This window comes from Brachyistius frenatus, unplaced genomic scaffold (genome assembly GCF_029030835.1).
Source record: "Brachyistius frenatus isolate BFR_SWC_R1_liver_20210118 unplaced genomic scaffold, ASM2903083v1 Contig_365, whole genome shotgun sequence".
Lineage (NCBI taxonomy): Eukaryota > Metazoa > Chordata > Actinopteri > Embiotocidae > Brachyistius > Brachyistius frenatus.
This window is the reverse complement of record NW_027210964.1, coordinates 1-17,890: the sequence shown is the minus strand read 5'-3', so window position 1 is coordinate 17,890 and position 17,890 is coordinate 1. Positions and strand designations below refer to the sequence as shown.

Below are 17,890 nucleotides of genomic sequence, written 5' to 3'. Positions count from 1 at the left end.
TTTATAGATGTTAATATGTGAGGTGAGAAGGAAAACACAGAACCTAGTTGTCCTGGCAAAGATTCACGCCCTCATCAGAAGCCATTTTCTCCCAATTAGTACAAGATTTGATGGTCTGTGATTAATCCTCTCCCCTCTGCTGTGATTTTTCGATGGGAACAATGTTGAATTGTCACTCCGATATGTAGATTACAGCCACATTAATATCATTTCTTCTCGCATTTTTTGCGGCACCGTTAGCCCGTAAATTGGATTTGAAGTTGTTTGTTTTGTTTTTTTCTTGGCGTCTGGATAATACCCCTCATATTAATTGTTCAAATCCTCTCATCATCTCAACACAAGCTGTCTGAAGCTGGGGATCCATTTGCACAAATGTAATAATATTCTGTCTCCCCCGAAGCCAACGAGCGGCGGAAACATCTCCCAACAACAAAACGTCAGTCCTCCCACAGTTATTGCTTCATTCATCGTTCCCCTCCGTGCAATCTCGACCGTAACTCCCAAAAACTAATATATTTTTATGATTCAGCGCAAATAATGGCAGTAAGTAAGAGCCCATGAGAGCAGCTAGTGAGACTGATTGCTCACCGGTCGTTTGTATCTCGAACCAACTCCACCGATAAGGAAAAACAAAAAAAGTCCTGAGATAAGGAGCTTTCTCACAAGGCTCAAAATTTCATGCTGTATTTTTATTTTTTTTTCTATCAAAAACTCTGATCACAGCCTGAGTTATCCAGAGTTATGACTCCACCTCTCTAAACCACCAAAATGCTGATGTGAAATTACCCAAACTGCCTCGCTATTATCACGATTAACTGCTGTAAAAAAGACGGCAACTGCAAAAAGCAACATCGACAAACCGCCCAACCCGGTATCACGGAAAAACGTGAAATAGACACGCTTTGGCCTGTCGATTAGCAGGACGGTTTCACTTTTTACTGTTGTGAACGAAAATGAAGCATGCATACAGCCATGTGAGTTACAGGAAAATTTAACTTTTTGGAAAAAATACATGGTTGGGGGTTTGAAAAAACACAAAAAAAAAAAAACCTCAAGAACAACGTTGTCACCTGTGGTCTCTGATTCATACCGCCGAAAAATGTCCTTGGTGCTCGATCACGTGATCCTTTGTTACGTTATTTTTGCGTGCGTGTAAGTTTCACGCTTACAAAACGGAAAACTGTCACAAAGCGTGTCTATCTCACGTTTTGCTGCCGCAGACCGGCGTGTCTATTTCACGCCGTGATACTGGGTGGCAAACGTCGCATCTGTAGAGCCTTTAAAAGTAGAAAACTCCACGATGAGCTGCCATGTTGTTCATAATGCCCCCTGTTAGTTATGTTTGGGGAGTATTTTCTCCCTAAAAATCCTCCTGTTACATACGCTCTCAGCCTCACTTGCTAATAACCACATCTCTTTTCTTTAATCGCCTTGTTTTACAGCAGAGGAGAAGAGTGTGAAGAATGCCGTGTTATCATCCGTGGAACAGCTGGGACTCAACACCTGTCTCAGGTATGTGAAGAGATTTTCCGAGGCTCATAAACCCTCATTTAATGAGACGGTCTTCTTGCGGCAGCGACGGGGGAAATGGTGCCTGCTGTGTACAAAGTATTTCAGGGGAGTCTTATAATCACTGAACTGCAAGCTTCACGTATTGAGCGGCTCTGAAGTGTCTACTTTAAAAACATTACAATGCCGCAAATGCTGATGTGTCTGACTTGATTGTCGGTGTATTTATTCGGCGGTAAATACCATAAACTATGCGTACAAATGCAGAGATAAGCACAAAAAACAAAAAACAAAAAACATTTCTAAGGCTTTGTCTGTTTTTATTTTTTATAAAACGACTTCTGTTAGCAGTCACTTTGTACGATTAGCTCTGTCTCCAAAGTGTACCATGCTCACTGTCTCAGTTTAGCATTATAGCACCATAGACGGTATATAAAAGTAGATAGCTTCCGGGTCTAAAAAATTAGGGCGACGCGGAAATGCATTAAGCTGCAATACCACCGAGGGCCACTGGAGGTTCAGTCTCACTTCTCATAAATTATAAAGTCATTAAATTTTTTAACCAGTTATCTTGCCGTTCGACGCGGCACATTCCCGTCTTCCTGCAGGATTAAAAAAAAAAAAAAAAATCGTCGGACAAGAAATTCACAATTAATCCTTGACTTCCGAGTGTCAGACTCGCCGAGTTAAATCTCACCGCGGCGGACTTGTTGAATATCGTTTTTGATGGGTTCCTTCTGGGTATTTGCTTTGAGCCTCAGTGTTGGGTTTTTTTCCCCTCTCAGTTTGGTGCAAAAGTTCCCGCTGTGCATTGTGGCTTTCATTTGGGATTATGGGAATAGAGAGGGGGGGAAAAAAAAAATAGCAGCTCGGAGAAATAGACGATTTCAGAAAGTAACATTTTTACAGTAATACAGGCTTCGTTTAGCTTCAGTCATTCAAAACTGTGGGGAAATAAGAGCGTTGGTGTGATTCGGATCAGAAGCAGCGAGGGAGTGAATATTTAGTCTCGTTTTAAGGATTTATTTCCACGTCACGTTAGTGTTACGTCTGTTCTGTCTTGCGCTCGCAGGTACGGCCGCTTCCTCAAGCTCCTGAAAGAAGACGCCGCGAGCGACCTGACGCTGCTGATGAAGCAGGTGAAGATCTTCCTGTCCACGCAGAGAGTTGAAACTTCATCGGACCTCGGTATCCTTTACCACCATTTTCACATTATTTTTTCAGCTCCGTTTGGTTTTTGGACACATTAGTGTGGGATCTGCATTATGATATCCATGTTTCGACCTTAAAATCCATTGAATGTGCTTCCATGACCGTATGAAGTCCATGATAAAGGACATTTTTTTGGGCATTTTCTCTGAAAAGTAACTCCGACAAACCCAAACTGAGAAAAAAACTATTTTGAAAATAGGTGTGGGTCTTTTCCTAAATAGTGAGCTTTATAAAAAATGATATGGCATAACCAAAGAAGATGTACGTGGCGACTGCTCCTTTTGCGCGCGAATGGAGCGCAGCGCCGTGACGTACGTGGACGAAGGCGAAGCTGTCGCTTTCGTGAGTTAAGTATTCAAAGTTGCGTCGCTTCATCGACATCGGCTCCTGGGTTTTGGCCATTTTTTTGTGACCACTTTTTTGATTTCACCACGAGCTGGAGAGCGCACATCAAAGTTGGTGCCGAATTTAAGAAATCGGCAAAAGAGCCTCGAGACGACGAAGCAGTGGCAGAGCGAGGTGTTCTGAGGGGCGTTTCAAGAGGGGGCGGAGCTTCACCGTCCGAGACCGAAGAGGTCAGGTCGGGTCGGGAGACACCGGGTTGGGTTCTTTTTTCTTTGATTGTGCAACAAGGGTTTGTTCCCCAGGGTCAGACCGTCAACACCGAGTTCTCCCGAGGGGAAGAAATTAGCCGCAAACCACCTGAACTGTGGTGCGGCGGCAATTTGGATTTTCCGAAACACAACGACACACTCGTCCCCGCCACAGCAGAGTTTTTGCATAATTTTAAAATCAAAGGTGTGATTTTTAGTGTATTGAAGCAATCTTTAGGTTCTTAAATAGTTTAAATTGTCTCACAGTTGAAGTAATAAAAAGGCAAAATAAAGCGGTGAATTTAATCGAGTCTGCATTTTGAGACTTTTCCAGTTTGCTTCATGTTGCTGGATGATAGTAGATGAAAATGTGTTTTTTCTTTTTCTTTTTTGTCTTTCCTTCGGGGACTCTGCTTTATTTGTAATTCTTCATTTAAAAATGATGTCTCGACAGGGCGTATTACAAATGGATGAGGCTCTTCTGTCAATCAGTTTCAAACGGCATGCGTTTGCTACGGAGGGGCCGAGCCGAGTCGCAGCGATCACGTTTAAGTTATTCACGCTGCGTTTTTTGTAAGGCTTCCAACCGCAGTTCTGAATTCATGAATGTAACATTTAAAATAACAAACACATCAAATCTGGTAAAACTGGGAGCGAGACTTCTCTTCAGAGAAGACGGTTTTCTTGAGTAATTCAAACTTCCCCCACAGAAACTCACATTAATGTCTTTTGTTCTGTTTCTGTAAATATACATTGTTTAATCTTAACCTATAAACACTTTTATTTAATTTTTTATTTGAGGATGTAAATTCTGTCAGTCTTAAACCAAAGAAAAATTCTCTTTTATTTCCTTCATTTTAAGACAACGTAGTGTTTTATGAGGAAAATCACGTGATGAGAAAACATCAAAAACTAAGAACATCTCCCCAAAATCTCTTCATGGCAGAAATGTGATTTCTTAAATAATAACTCGGCACCAGAAAACACATTTTTACACGTTACATCAGGGGCAAATTCAATCTTTCACGTGGTCACTCCACCTAAACAGAACATGAAAAGTCTGACGTTATTTCCTGCCAGCAGGGTTTTGAACGAAATCGTCAAATGAAGTTGAATTTGATGAGTAAAATGCTGCAGAGCCTTAAAAACAAAAACAAAACAAAAAAATCACGACTCGACGTGCAGTGTTGATTAGAGAAGCTTCAAGTCGGAATCCTGTTTATTTATTTTTTTTTTATCTTTAATTAGCGTCCTCTCCTACTTACGGGACTCTACAAACCACCGGTCACACCCAGACACCCAGAATCTGTCTTCTCGGCTCGTTTCGCCTCATAAACTCTCCAACGGGCGGAAGTGGAATCTTTCGCAGTCCGAACCGAAGGGAGCGGCTTCGTCGGCTCCGAGCTAACGATCCGATCCCGCCGTGTCGGAGTCAACTGACCGTCAAAGCGTTTCCCGCCGTCGAGGCGGCGTCGGTTATCGGCTCGACAGCGAAGCTCGACGCTTTGTTTGAATTCAATATTTCAATATTTGTAATTCAGTTTTTTTTTTTTATTATTATTTTTTTACTTGTTTTGGTTTAAATTGTCTGTGATCATTTAAAAAAAAAAAAAAAAGAAGCAAAACGTTTCCGTTTCCGTTTGTCGCCTGGCCGCTCCGCCGGTCGGTCGTGGCTCTTTAACTCTTTAACCCTTCCAGTCGCCCAGCGGGACGGTTACCCCGGCAACGACTGGCTGGCCTCCACCGTCTTCCTCATCACGTCGGGGAACGCGCAGCGGTCCCTGCGTCTGCTGCTCGACCTCTCCTCCCTGCTCACGTCGGCGTTCGTCTGGCCCGCCAGGATTCACGCGTCCGTGAGTACGACGAGTTCACGTGCTGCTCGACCGCACGTCGATCCCGTCGGTCCGACGTCGTACGGAGTTGTTGTTGTTGTTGTTGTTGTTTTGTTGTTGTTGGAGCGAATTCAGTAATTAGTGTCGAGGCTGCTTTAATCCTGCCCGATCTTTAATTCATAAATGAGCTGAAATTATTTGTTTTGATAATTAGATAGATGATCAAAAGAAAATGAATCAAGAATTTATTTTGCCATTTAACCATTTTTAATTTTTTTTTTTTTTTTACCACAAAAATGGTCCAGATGAAGTGATTTCTGTCTATTATTGCAGTCATATTTGAAATACTACTAATACAAATTATGATAATAATAATAAACTTTATTTGCATAGCACCTCATGCAAGAAAATCACACGCAGTGATTCACATAAAAAATAGATATAAAGGAACATAAAAAACGTGTCAAAATGTAAATTATAATTAGAAAAAGAAATAAAATGCCGCTACAATTAAACAAAAGACATGCGAGTTCGTTTCTCATTAGAAGTCAAGCTAATATATAATACTTTTTAGTTGTGTAGACTTTGTCTTAATAACAGTTAACGTCTGAAACGTTCTGAAATGGACTTCAGGAAAAGTCCAAATGTCATTTCATAAATTTTAACTATCGTCAAAGTTTGAACTAACTTTACAACTCAAATAAATGAAGCGAGAACAACCGGTCGGTTTTGGTTTAAGCAGATCGGAGTTTTACAGTTTTATCTCCGGTTGCTGGGTTTGTGTTTTTCTTTTTTTTGGTTTTTTTTTGTCCTTGTAACGAGCTTCACGCTTCAAAAGTCCCGCACGTCTTCAGGTCGTCTCCTTGGTGTCTAGACTTCAGACGACATTTCAGCAGCCCGCCGCTTCCGAACGACATATCACACCTCCAAATGTCAAACGGCTTTAAGGTCCGTCTTCGTCCTCGTTTAATCCTCTTCATAAACGATGCGTCAACAATCTGAAAACACGAATAAAAGAAGATGAATCGTTTTTTTCTAATTTTTTAAAATTTTTATTCGCATGACAGCTTTCGCTTTTAATCTGTAGCGCTGCAGTGAATCTAAAAATGTTCTTCACGACGAGAGAAGTAAAAACTCAAGTTTTTTGTTGTTGTTGTTGTTGTTGTTGTGACAGGTGCATTTTCCAAAGGAAGTCGCCGAGTCGGGAGTCTCGCCCGTCTACTGGTGCACAGCTCACTACGTGGAGATGCTGCTGAAGGCCGAGGTCCCTCTGGTCCACTCGGCCTTCAGGATGTCTGGTTTCACCCCGTCGCAGGTATCAACCCCGAACGCCTGCAAAACACGCTGTTCTCACAGAGCGGCATGTGATCTTTATATCAAATCTCTACCGGATCCAAAAATGAGCTGCAAAATCATTGTTGCTAAAAAAAAAAAGTCATGCTTTCTAATCTATTACTGCAGGTCTTGGTAAATAAAAAAACATCTGGAATTCGTAACTGTGAAAATGCTAAATCTCGCACGCGCTCGCCGACGGAATGTAAACTTCGTACAGTCTGAATCAGAGTTTACTCAGCTGTGCGAGTTTGCACGTTACGCGTAAAAATGCTTTTCGATATTCACTCCCGAACTCTTCCGCTATTATTCAAAGGCTCTGAAGACTTCGAAGAGAAAACGAGAGACTCGGGCTCAACAAATGCCATCAAACTTAAAAAAAACAACTAAAAAAAACACCTTAAACAAAACTAGAGATGAGATCAGATGAGGCCCGTTGTTTGTTCTGCGCGTCAAACATCACGATCTGCTGGCTTTGAACGCAACTTAATTCCGTTCATTTTTTTTTTTTTCCACACGTTTGACGCTTGTGGTCGTCTTTCCATGTTTCTCCTGTTTGTATTGTAGCATCTAATCTCACAGCGCCACACAGGTTTTAATCAGAGCCTCCTTCTGTTTCCTTTTGTTGTTTAATAGCTGGCGGCAAACCGCTTTCAGGTGCATCACCGCCCCCTCTGGTGGTAGTAAAGCATTACAACCTGTAGCAACAAAAAAAAAAAAAGACAAAACAGTATTTTTTTTTTTTTTTTTTAACTATTAAACACAGAATCAAATGGAGGGCGAACATGAACGTGACCTCAGCAGCAGTCACAGACGGTTCAAACCAGACTGATGCGAAGCTCTTTCGGTTTCAGTCCAATAACTAATATTTACTTTCATGTATTGATGTTGAAATTTCAGTCTTCTCAGATCGATAAAGGACGGCCGTGACTGCTGATGGAGGGAATAAAAGCAACTGAATTTTTAATTGGAAATGCTGAATACAAAATATCCCGCATGGACAAAGTCGAGACCACGACAGACGCCGATCTGTTATGTTTTAATCGCTGCCGCTGAACAGAAATATTGAATTAATGAGGTCAGTAAGAGAGCCAAAAGCCTTTATAACCACAGTTTCTGTTGCCCAGACTTTCCTTTTTTTTTTTTATTATTCTGCTTTGACTTCAGTCGATTTTTAAAACACCAAAAAACAGCTTTGACATTGAACCTTTTTCCCTTTTTTTTTTTTTTTTTTTAAATACCGTAGCAGTTGAAAAGTCAAATCTTTTCCTCCTCGGTGCTTTTTTCTCTCTCAGACAACGGGGCGCAAAAAGGTTTTTTCACCTTGAATCCTCTGACGTTTGATCCCGTCTTCGGCGTGCGTCGGCGGCTGACAGTCGAGGCCGGCGTTAACGTGCGGCGGGCGCTCGGGAGACCGCGACGCCGCGTTTGCGTCGAAGATCTGAACTCTCCCGTCTCCGAGGGCGGAGTACCGCGTCAAACGTTCAGCTCGTCGCTCCTCGACGAACCTCCGACGTTCGAGAAGTCGTGCGGGTGGACGCCGGTTTTCTGTCGGGGTCCGTCTGCTGAATGTTTAAAACGTTAGAAACGGTCTCCGGGACGGGAAACGTCAGGAGTGAGGCTCATGTCTCCCAAAAGATGAAACAATATCTGTATTGTATGCAGCTTCACTAAGGGGCAATAATCAAAATTTGCAAGATATCAAATGTAAAAACTGTGACAATTTCTTTGAAATAACTAAACCAGACAAATTGATGACCCTGATCTCAATCTGAAGCTTTGTAGCCTCTTTAAGCTTTTTTTTTTCTTTTGGTGTCTACGACACATGGTTACTGTTTGTGTTTTAGTTGTTGGCAGCTGGTTGATTCGAGGTTAGAGACTAGCTGGTGAACACGGCGGAGGATTAAAGGCTCAGTTATTCCCTCAGGAGTTGGTGGAGACCAAAAACGGAGAGAAAAAACAAAAAAAGAGTGAATATTGCATTTACGTTTGTCATTTTTCACACTTAATTTTTTTTGTTGTCCAGGGCAGCGTAAGAGGCTGAAAAAAACAACTAGGGATGGGAATCTCCAGCAAAAATAGCGTTTGAAAAAAAAATAAATAAATAAAAATCACTGAGCTATTCGACCGTCTTTAGCTTCTTCTTTGAAATCGGGATTATTGTTTGCGCTGCAACGTCCAACATCGAACTCACTTCGTCTTGGCCGTTATCGATCGGTACCGTCATATCATCCAACCGGTGAATCCAGGAGACGAAGGGCAACTTTATTCATCGTTCGGGGTTTATATTTCTGTCATGCCAATAATCAGTCTGTTTTTGGTCTCCTCCCGACTCCTGAGCCAATGACGTTGCTTTCCCCGCTGCGTCAGATACTCGCAGGGACACGATAACAAGGACAAAAAACAACAACAAAAAAAAGCCCATTTCACCGCGGCGAAGCTGCCTCGGAGGGATTTATCCTCACAGGAAAGTACAGTAAGTGTTTTTTTTTGTTGTTGTTTTTTTTTCTCTGCCTGAGGGGTTTTAAAAAAAAGAAACCCACAAAGGATCCCGTCGCTCCCCTCGTTGCTTTTTTATTACGACACGCAAATTAGGATGTGGGTATTCTTTCATTAGAGCTCGAGCGGGGCGGCGATAATCGAATGCTCGTTTGTACGCCCGAGTGGACTCGTGTCGTTTGCGGCTAATTATCGACGTGACAGTTAAGCCCGAACGCGGCGCGTGCACGGTTTGTTCCGTCTGCCGGGCGGAGGAGCGGGAAGAGGAAAAAACAAAACTAAAAAACAAAAAAAAAACCCGCTCGCGCTGGCCGAGTCGCGTTCGGGCCCGGCGGGAGTCGACCGGGAGGCGAAGAGTTTTTGGACGCACGCGCGCCATCTTTTTATGAAACGTGAAATGACAAGCGGTGTCGTCATTTCAATTCCCTCCTCGTCCTCGGACGCTCTTTCGAACTCGCCGCTCTCTTCGCTGAAACGCCGGCGCCGGTCGCTGCGCCGCAATCGCAGATTTTGAACTCGGGCCCGTCGGCCGGAGAGGCAAAACCTCGGCAAGCGTCTCCTCCGTCCCTTCGTCCCCGAGTCCCACCTCCGTGTTCAGGGCCGTCGGGTCGCTGAATAATTTTTCTCTCGAATGAGACGCACTCGCGGAAAGATTCATTCAGAAAAGCTGATGCGCTGAGTCAGCAGATGAAAGCAGACACGGTAAACAGAGCGGAGGGGATCCTGGAGCTGTATTTGTTCATGTGTGTATCCAATGTACGATGAAGAATTACGTTGTGTACATTTTCATGTCGAAAAAAGTGTTTCACAAACCGTCTGTGGCGTGAAAATCTTCTTTTTAAGTCTTTTTTTTGGTTTTGTTTTCCGCGACTGAAAACGTAGCCCGGTGCGAACCGGACCTAATTTCCCCTGCGTGAATATGGATCTGGCTGCTCTCCGTGGGGAATCAGTCGTTGCGTCCTACTGCACGTCGACCTCGGGTTCATTTCAACCGATCGGCACGCCGTCATCGCCGCAACCGCGTCGGGCTCGAATCCGCCGAAGCGTTTTTTTTTTTTCCCCTGAGTTACGGCAAATTTTTTTTTTACCAAATTTAAAGAAGGCGATTTTTTTTTTTCTGGTCAGCGAGAGTTGAAAAATATTACCGCTGTGCTCGTCAATGTCACCGGCCGGCCAATCGCGGTGAAGGAGCGGCGGGACGAACGCCCTCAACCACCGATACTTGTCGCCGATTGGTCCGACCTTCAGAAAACTAAAGTTGTTGGCGACAGTAGGCGCAGCGAGGCTAACTGGAAACTGGAAATGATCAAATACGACAAATACAAACCTTCTTATGAACGTTAATGAGGTTGAAACAAGCGGTTTTAAGCACCAAATTACGCAGAAATCTACTGCTGGTCTTCAGCATTGGGTCTACCAATACAGCTTCCTACGTTCGGCAACCGCAATATTTCAATATGTTACCTCGTGTTTAAATGACTGTTCTGAACACCTTCTTACCATTTTCGTTTCTCGTCATCGAGTCGATCGTTCGGATTAAATCGTCGAACGGTTAAATGCAAACCGGGGACTTGATTTTCCGTCGTCTCGGCGACTTCCATCTTTTTCCGGCGTTGAGGACGAACGGCAACGCGAGCCTGTAAAGACGGAGACGCCGTTGGTTTCCCCGTGTGTTTGACCACAGATGTGCCTCCACTGGCTGACTCAGTGCTTCTGGAACTACCTGGACTGGACGGAGATCTGCCGCTACGTCTGCACCTGCGTGCTGATGGGTCCCGACTACCAGGTCTACCTGTGCGTGGCCGTCTTCAAACACCTGCAGCCGGACATCCTGCGGCGGACGCAGTCCCTGGAGCTGCAGGTCTTCCTCAAGGTGAGACGCGGAGCCCGCAGGGAAAAACAAAGGTTTTAATTCACCGCCCCCCCCCAAAAAAAAAATCTCGTCATTTTAAAACGTAGTCGAAGGTGGCCTCGTATCGGCAACTCGGTATTCTGTTTGCGTCTTGAGAGACGAGCTGGAATATTTACGTCGTGTTTTTTTGTTTTTTTTTCCCCCCTCTGCTGTGAAATCCAAAATATTTCTGCAGGTAAATAATATCTAACCGCCGCCGACGTCGTTTCGACGAGCGCGTCGCGGTGCTGCTCACTGTTCACGCGCAACAGGAGCCGACGCTCAAACCTTTGGATCGACCCTCGTAAAATACCGACATCGCCTTTGCTTCCGCTTTGACTCTCGCCGCACGATTCCGAAGGTCTTGTGCCAAAATGTATAAAATAGTTCAAGAAAGTACAGAAAAATCCTCAAAATGGTGTCTACGCTACTTTAAACTGTCACCTGGGTTTTTATATGTTCAGCTCAGCATTCGTCCAGGATCAATCAACGATATCGAGTATATTCGCACACAACGGCGTGAAAAGGAAGTCAATTCTGAAAGCGCACATTCCATCGAAGTGACTTCTGCCCGGTCGAGCGGATGAAGGCCCGCGGTCGAAAAGTCGCCGAGCGTTCCTCCTCCTGCCGACACCCGGGGCGCCGGGGGGGCGCTCGGGGCGCCGCCGCTCGTCGGGCGCTGACGCCGGCATGAAGCCGGTGAATAAAAGATCAGTTACGGAGGCTTTATCCGAGGAAGTTCCTCTTAATGAGCTGCGGCGTCGGATACGGCCGCCTTTGAGACGGGGGAGCGCCGCGGAGTTGAACCGTCGAAAAGTCGGAGACGTTTTTCTTTCTTTTTTTTTTTTTTTTTGGTGTCCGACGGCTTTCATCTCCTCGGCGTCTCTCCGCGGGGAACAATGTGAGAGGAGTGTTTTACCCCAGATAGATGCGGTATTAGAGGATTCACACACACACACACGCCTGCTCCCCTCATGCCGTCTCACCGGGTCTATCTATATTTCATCTAAATTAAAATGTTGAAAAAGGCCAAATGACTTTATTACAATAGCTCCGAGTCCAGCTGGAGTTCATCCGCGGCGCTGCTGAAGCCGTGAGAGGGAAAGCGGACGGAAGCGGAGAGGTTATATTTCTGCCCGCCGACGGCTTCTATTCCCTTTTTTTTTTTTTTTTTTTATGACGGGTTATTCGGGACAATATTTTCCGCGCCGGTCGACAGCGTTCGGCGGTATCAATTTGGACTTTTATGTGACGGCGGGAGTGGCGCAGCGCTTCCCGGTTTATCGTCATCGCATAGAAGGACGCAGCCGGATTTAAAATCGGCCATTTCAGTCGATTCCGTCGGAACTGCCGCCGACATTCGACGGGAGGCCAAAAATAAATGAAGCTCTCGTCGCTCGCGGCGAACGTGATTAGAGGTTGTGATGCAGCTTCGGCGCCGGCACGCTGCTGCCAGAAGGCAGACGCCTCCTGAAAAAAAAAAAAAAAAACAAATCGACACGTCGGGGATTTGAGTTTCTGAAGCCACCGGAGATTTTTGGACAGTTTTAACAACTGCGGATCGTTGACTATAATAACGGTATAATAAAGATCATATTGTAGTAATGTCAATATTCATACATGTGACTTACATTACATGCGTAGCTACTTTCAGTAATTTTGTCGTGCTGTCTAGATTGTCACAGAAATTCCTGGCAATAACGCGATATGGTTTTTCGGTCATGTTGGAAAAGACTCGTTTTCGGTGACACGTCACCGTCCGGACATCTATAAATGTAAACCTCGAACCTCTCCCTCGCTTTAAGGACCGCCGTCACTAACGCATAACAACGCTACAGAAATATTTCTAATTAATGCGACCTCCTACTCATATCCAGACTCGCGCCGGATATTAACACCAGCCATTAATCATGTGAGGACAAGCTTAAGAAAACATCAAACTCTTTGGTAATTAATACATTAATTACCCTACCTAATGATCTCCTCCCTGCTAATGGGTAATATATTGTGAAGATTATGTGGGACATTAAGCAGCTCGCACGACCTGCATGACAATATTCAGCCGAACAAAGTCAGATTTTGCGGTAGACTTTAAGGAGACCCCACATTCGTCCAAAAAATATGTCCTCGCGTCTTAATTTTTTAAATTTTTTTGTTTTTTAAATGACAAACCAAAAATACTCTCCGTCACTTTTCTCTACCCTGCTTCCCGGTTTCAGCCGTATCGGCGGACGTTTACCGGCGCGAGAAATGTTTCTTCAGGATTAATCACAATCTAAAAAAGAAATCACTCCTTCGTACCTCAAACTGCGGTGAATCGATTCAGCAAGAAGAATTGAGTTACGTACATCACCCAAATACGGATAATATGGATTTAATAGCTTTGAGGTTCGCGCTGCTGACACTTAATTAACTTCGGCATATCATTCAAGTTGAGACGGTGACCTCTAACTCATAAGAAGATATAATTAAAATCATAATTTCCTCTTAGAAAGTGTGTTTTGTGTTGTAATTTGACATTTCTCCCTTCTGAACAATCACTTCGCTGCCTAAGTTTTCTCCCTTTTAAATGATAAAAAAAAAAAACTTCTCGTTCCACTTGCTGTAGTGTTAATGTCTCTTTTCCTCTGTGGTATTTATATAACCACAATAATAACATTTTAGAAAGGTGCCACGATCCTAAACTCACTGTTTTGTATTATTAATGGGTCACGAGATTAATCTAAAGGGTCCTGACATGATTTATAGGGTGGGAGATTAAAAGAAAAAGAACAAAAAAGTGCTTAATTTTCTGACTTTTCGGACTTTTTTTTTTTTCCCTCCCAGCCAAAATATAATATCTGATCTGAGCAAGCAGAACATTTAAATCACAACAAACATCTGCCTTTTCAGTAGACATGTCTTTGTGCGAGGGGATCAAAAGCTGCAGCTCTGTGCGGACAACAGATTCACATCAAGATGACAATGAAAACCTGACCGCACCACCGACCTGTCAATCAAACAGACAAGCCCTCAAAAATGTCAGGCTCAGCATCGACTTAATTATGGGATTATTTTCCAGATGGACCGCCAGAAAACTAATTACAAGGATCGACTTTAGCGAATGACTCCGTAATGACTTGTAGAAAAAAAAATTGTGGACTTTGAATTTCAGGAGAGAAGTTGAATGGGAGTCGATGGAGCCGGAGGCTTTTTTTGGAGCCGACCTCTGGTGGCACTCGGTGGTACTGCAGCTTCAGGCACCTGCAGTCAGCGAAATCAAGTTTAATAAGTTGTGAGCATTTCAATTGAAGCGTTTTCTCCTTTTGTTTAATGTCGTTTAAAGGCCCCTTCGAAGAAACTAAACGAGTAGTATGCAGCGGTGTTCGTTCGTAGCTTCGGCGCGACGAACTGAAAGCTGACGTCGGCTTTCCGTCACGCTCGTGTTCATCAGGTTCGCGGTCTCAGTTTGCTAATCAGCAGTTGAACTGAGACTAATGGGGACGTGATGTTTGGTCCTGAAGAAAAAAATGTTGGTTCTGGGTCAACAATTACAGAAAAGACACCAAAAAAAACAACAAAAAAAACCACAAAGTTGATTCTCTGCCGATGCATTATTCATCATCCAATGTATGTGAGAATCTTCAGTCTGATTAGAAGCGGAAAACAAAATTGTCTGCACACACTCGGTATTGACCGCGTGCTCGCCGCAGCGTGTCCACGTCGCCGGTTATTTACCCGCAAGAGGAAAAAGCCTAATTACATTCTGCGGAAACGCACTCGGCAGACTGATGAAAGAAAATTAGGAGGCCGCTGACAAGTTGTAGAAGTCATTAAACGGGCCTCGGCCTTAAAAGGCGTCTGCTATGTGTTGTTGTTGTTGTTGTTGTTGTTGCCGCCGCCCTCCGGGCGCCGCTCTCCTCGGGCTGCTAATCGATGACTCGGCGGCGTCGCTCCGGCGTCCGCGCCGCCCGCGACGACGGACGCGTCACTTTACACCCGGGCGCCAATTTACAGAAATTAACGAACGAGCAAAATAAATGTTGTAACGTCTCGTCTGACGTCTCGTCGGGATTTCTTTTTTTTTTTTTTTTTTTTTCCGCTCCTCCGACACGCGACAGCTCATTTGCCCGAACGCCGGGCGAGCGTGTTGTTCAGCGGCACGTCGCGGCGTTTCCATTGCCACCGATTTTTGAATTGATTTTGTCCTGTGACTTTGAAATAGATTGAACGTAAAGCATTTTAATGAAAAAGTTACATCTAATTATTCACGCTTGGCGTCCTGACGAAGGGAACGCCGCCGCCTCCTCCACCTCCTCCACCTCCGCCTCCTCCACCTCCTCCCTCCTCCGCCGTCTCTCGCTCTTTTATTTGTTTTCCGAAGCGGCAAATAACTGCCGCTTTTTTTTTTTTTTTTGCTGAAAGTGATGAACTGATGGCAAACAAACTTCGGGTTGCCTTGTTTGTGCTTTGAAGTGGCGAGTTAGACCGCGAGAGACAAACAGCTGATCGCCGTTTCCTCTTCAGCGAGCGGGCGATCGGAGTTTTCCCACGACTTTTTAAATCTGCACATAAAACTGTATGCAGCAACGCAATTAATCGATGACCCTCCGTCCCGGGGAGGGGGTGGGTGGGCGATCGCGTCTTTCGAAACTGCCCCTTTAATTTGTGCGGCGATGTTATTTAACTGTTCTTCTCCAAACCTGCAGGAGGAGCCGATCCGCGGCTTCGAGGTCGGCAGCTACCTGGAGTTCATGGAGCGACTGGAGCGAAGCTACAGGAACGTCGTTCTCACCGACATGAAGACGATCCGAAACCCCGTCGAGTAAAAAAAAAAAAAAAGACGTCCAACCGGCCTCTTTTTTTTAATTTTTTTTTAAAATTTTAAATTTTTATTATCTGCCTGAACTTCATTACGAACTCGGTTTTTGGATGTTTTTTTTTCTTCTGGCGTAACGTAACGCTGCTCCAGAACCACCGAAGGAGATCAAAACACCAAAAAAACCACCAGTTACTATCTACAACTTTCACCCGTTAATAAACCAAAAAAAAAGAGTGGAAGAAAAAGCAGAAGAAAAAAGGTAAATATGTGTGTGTATGTATTCTAAACTGAAAGAAAAACTTACCAAGATGCATTGATTGTTTTTTTTACGTTGGAGCCTTAAAAAAAAGCTTCAACTCTAAAAAAATAAATAAATAAATAAAGCGTCACAGCATCACAACTACACACAAAACAAAATTTGAAATCACCAAATTCTGTGAAATTACAGGACGAGTCGCTTTATATTCTAAATATTCGTGTTGTCACTGAATTGACTCCAACCGACAACCAACCGGGCCGGTTAACGACCCTCCGAGATACTCGAGCCGTGTTAATCCGCCGCTGAAAATAGTCCCCGACAGATGCACTGATTCCTCCCGTTTGAGGATAAGTTATTAAAAAAAAAAAACAACAACAACAAAACAGTGGGAAATGTAATTATTTGTAATTAATTAATTAACTGAGCTTTTTTGGGTGAGGCCTTCTTTAAAGACTTAAAATTAAATGAGCTCGATTTTGGCCTCTTATGAGATCCACTGATTATAAGAACGATTCAGAATCGGCCTCATTATTCCATGAAGAAGTTGAAGGATTTCTTTTGTTAAAAATCGACGAAATTCAAACCAATTTTCTCGTCGGGAGTTTGTACGTGATGTAAATACTGTGTGTAATTATCATGCGCGTTCGAAGATTCAGCGATCGCAATGACGATACGTTAGTTCGTGTTGTTTGATGTTTATTTTTTCATAGTGTAAATTCCCGAAGACCTTTTTGTACGCGTTTCGTTCCGAGTTATTAAAAGAAGCATCTTCTTAACGCACGTTTGCAGCTTGTGTTTCTTTCGCGCACCTCTGGCAGGTCTCTCCTTTTGTATGAAAGATGCATGAGGACGGTTTGTATCATTGTGATAAACCCCTCATTAGTAACCACGGCCTTATCTCCTGCCTCCCTGCACTGCGGTCCTGTTGTCCCCCCCTTTTCAGACACACCGAGGCCTGAATAATAAATGAGCTCATCGCGTCCGTCCCGACTCTCCCTCCTCGACAAAACGTGTTTACCGGCCGAATGTTGCCCGGCGGCCGGAGGACCCCGATCAAATGTTTACCTCGCGAGAGGCGGGACTTCGCGGCGAGGTTTTTTTTTTAACATTTGAGTCACGCTGTATTGAAACTGAAACTGAACTTTGAAGACGCACCGATCAATTCCTTTTGGGCCACACGGGGGAAGAGCGCCGCAAACATGTTTGATGTATTACTATCGCGTGACTTTTTTTTTTAGTCCAAATAACATCCAGTCGTTAAATAAAACAGAAAAAAAAAACAATTGTGTACTAACACAGGAACAGTGTTACAGTGGTTAGTGCTGCTGCCCTGCATTCAGAAGGCCATGGGTTCGAGTCCAACTGGAAGCAATGTATGTATTTGTCCAAAAAAAAAAATATATATATACTCTTGTATGACTTTTTCATCGACCCAAAAATCACCAAAAAGTCATACTATAGTATGATGTTTTTTTTCGGCCAAAAAAAAAATAAAAAAATACTTAATACCTTAGTATGTTGTCTAAAATATGAAGAAAAAGTCATTCCGTAGAGTTTCGTCCACGTCGTCATTTGACTTTTTCTTCTTCCCAAAAATTTGAAGTTATGCTAAGGTATCTTGCCAAATAAAACCGAAAAAAAAAAACTATTTAATACTAACACAGGCACAGTGGTACAGTGGTTAGTGCGGCTGCCTTGCAGCCAGAAGGCCATGGGTTTGAGTCCAACTGGAAACAACATATGTATTTGTCCAAAATGTCATGCGTCTTAAGTATTTAGAATTTTTTTGGCTGAAAAAAACATCATACTTATGACGTATGACTTTTTGGTGATTTTTGGGTCGATGAAAAAGTCATACTATAGTATGACGGTTTGGACGACATACTATGGTATGACTTATTCTTCATATTTGATACGACATACTAAAGTCTTAAGTACTTTTAATTTTTTGTCGAAAAAAAA

The 17,890-nt window shown here is 43.6% G+C and overlaps 1 protein-coding gene across 1 annotated transcript in view; it reads left to right on the top strand.

The window, feature by feature from the left end:
• tbc1d32 (TBC1 domain family, member 32) overlaps positions 1-15,715 on the top strand; it is a 57,445-nt gene extending 41,730 nt beyond the window's left edge. Inside the window, exons 29-34 of the mRNA XM_069724208.1 lie at positions 1,443-1,512; positions 2,582-2,697; positions 5,013-5,167; positions 6,321-6,461; positions 10,662-10,850; positions 15,557-15,715. Coding sequence (XP_069580309.1) covers positions 1,443-1,512; positions 2,582-2,697; positions 5,013-5,167; positions 6,321-6,461; positions 10,662-10,850; positions 15,557-15,676 — 791 coding nt within the window. The 3' untranslated portion in view covers positions 15,677-15,715. The remainder of the gene's footprint in view (positions 1-1,442; positions 1,513-2,581; positions 2,698-5,012; positions 5,168-6,320; positions 6,462-10,661; positions 10,851-15,556) is intronic.
• Positions 15,716-17,890: the final 2,175 nt, after the last annotated feature.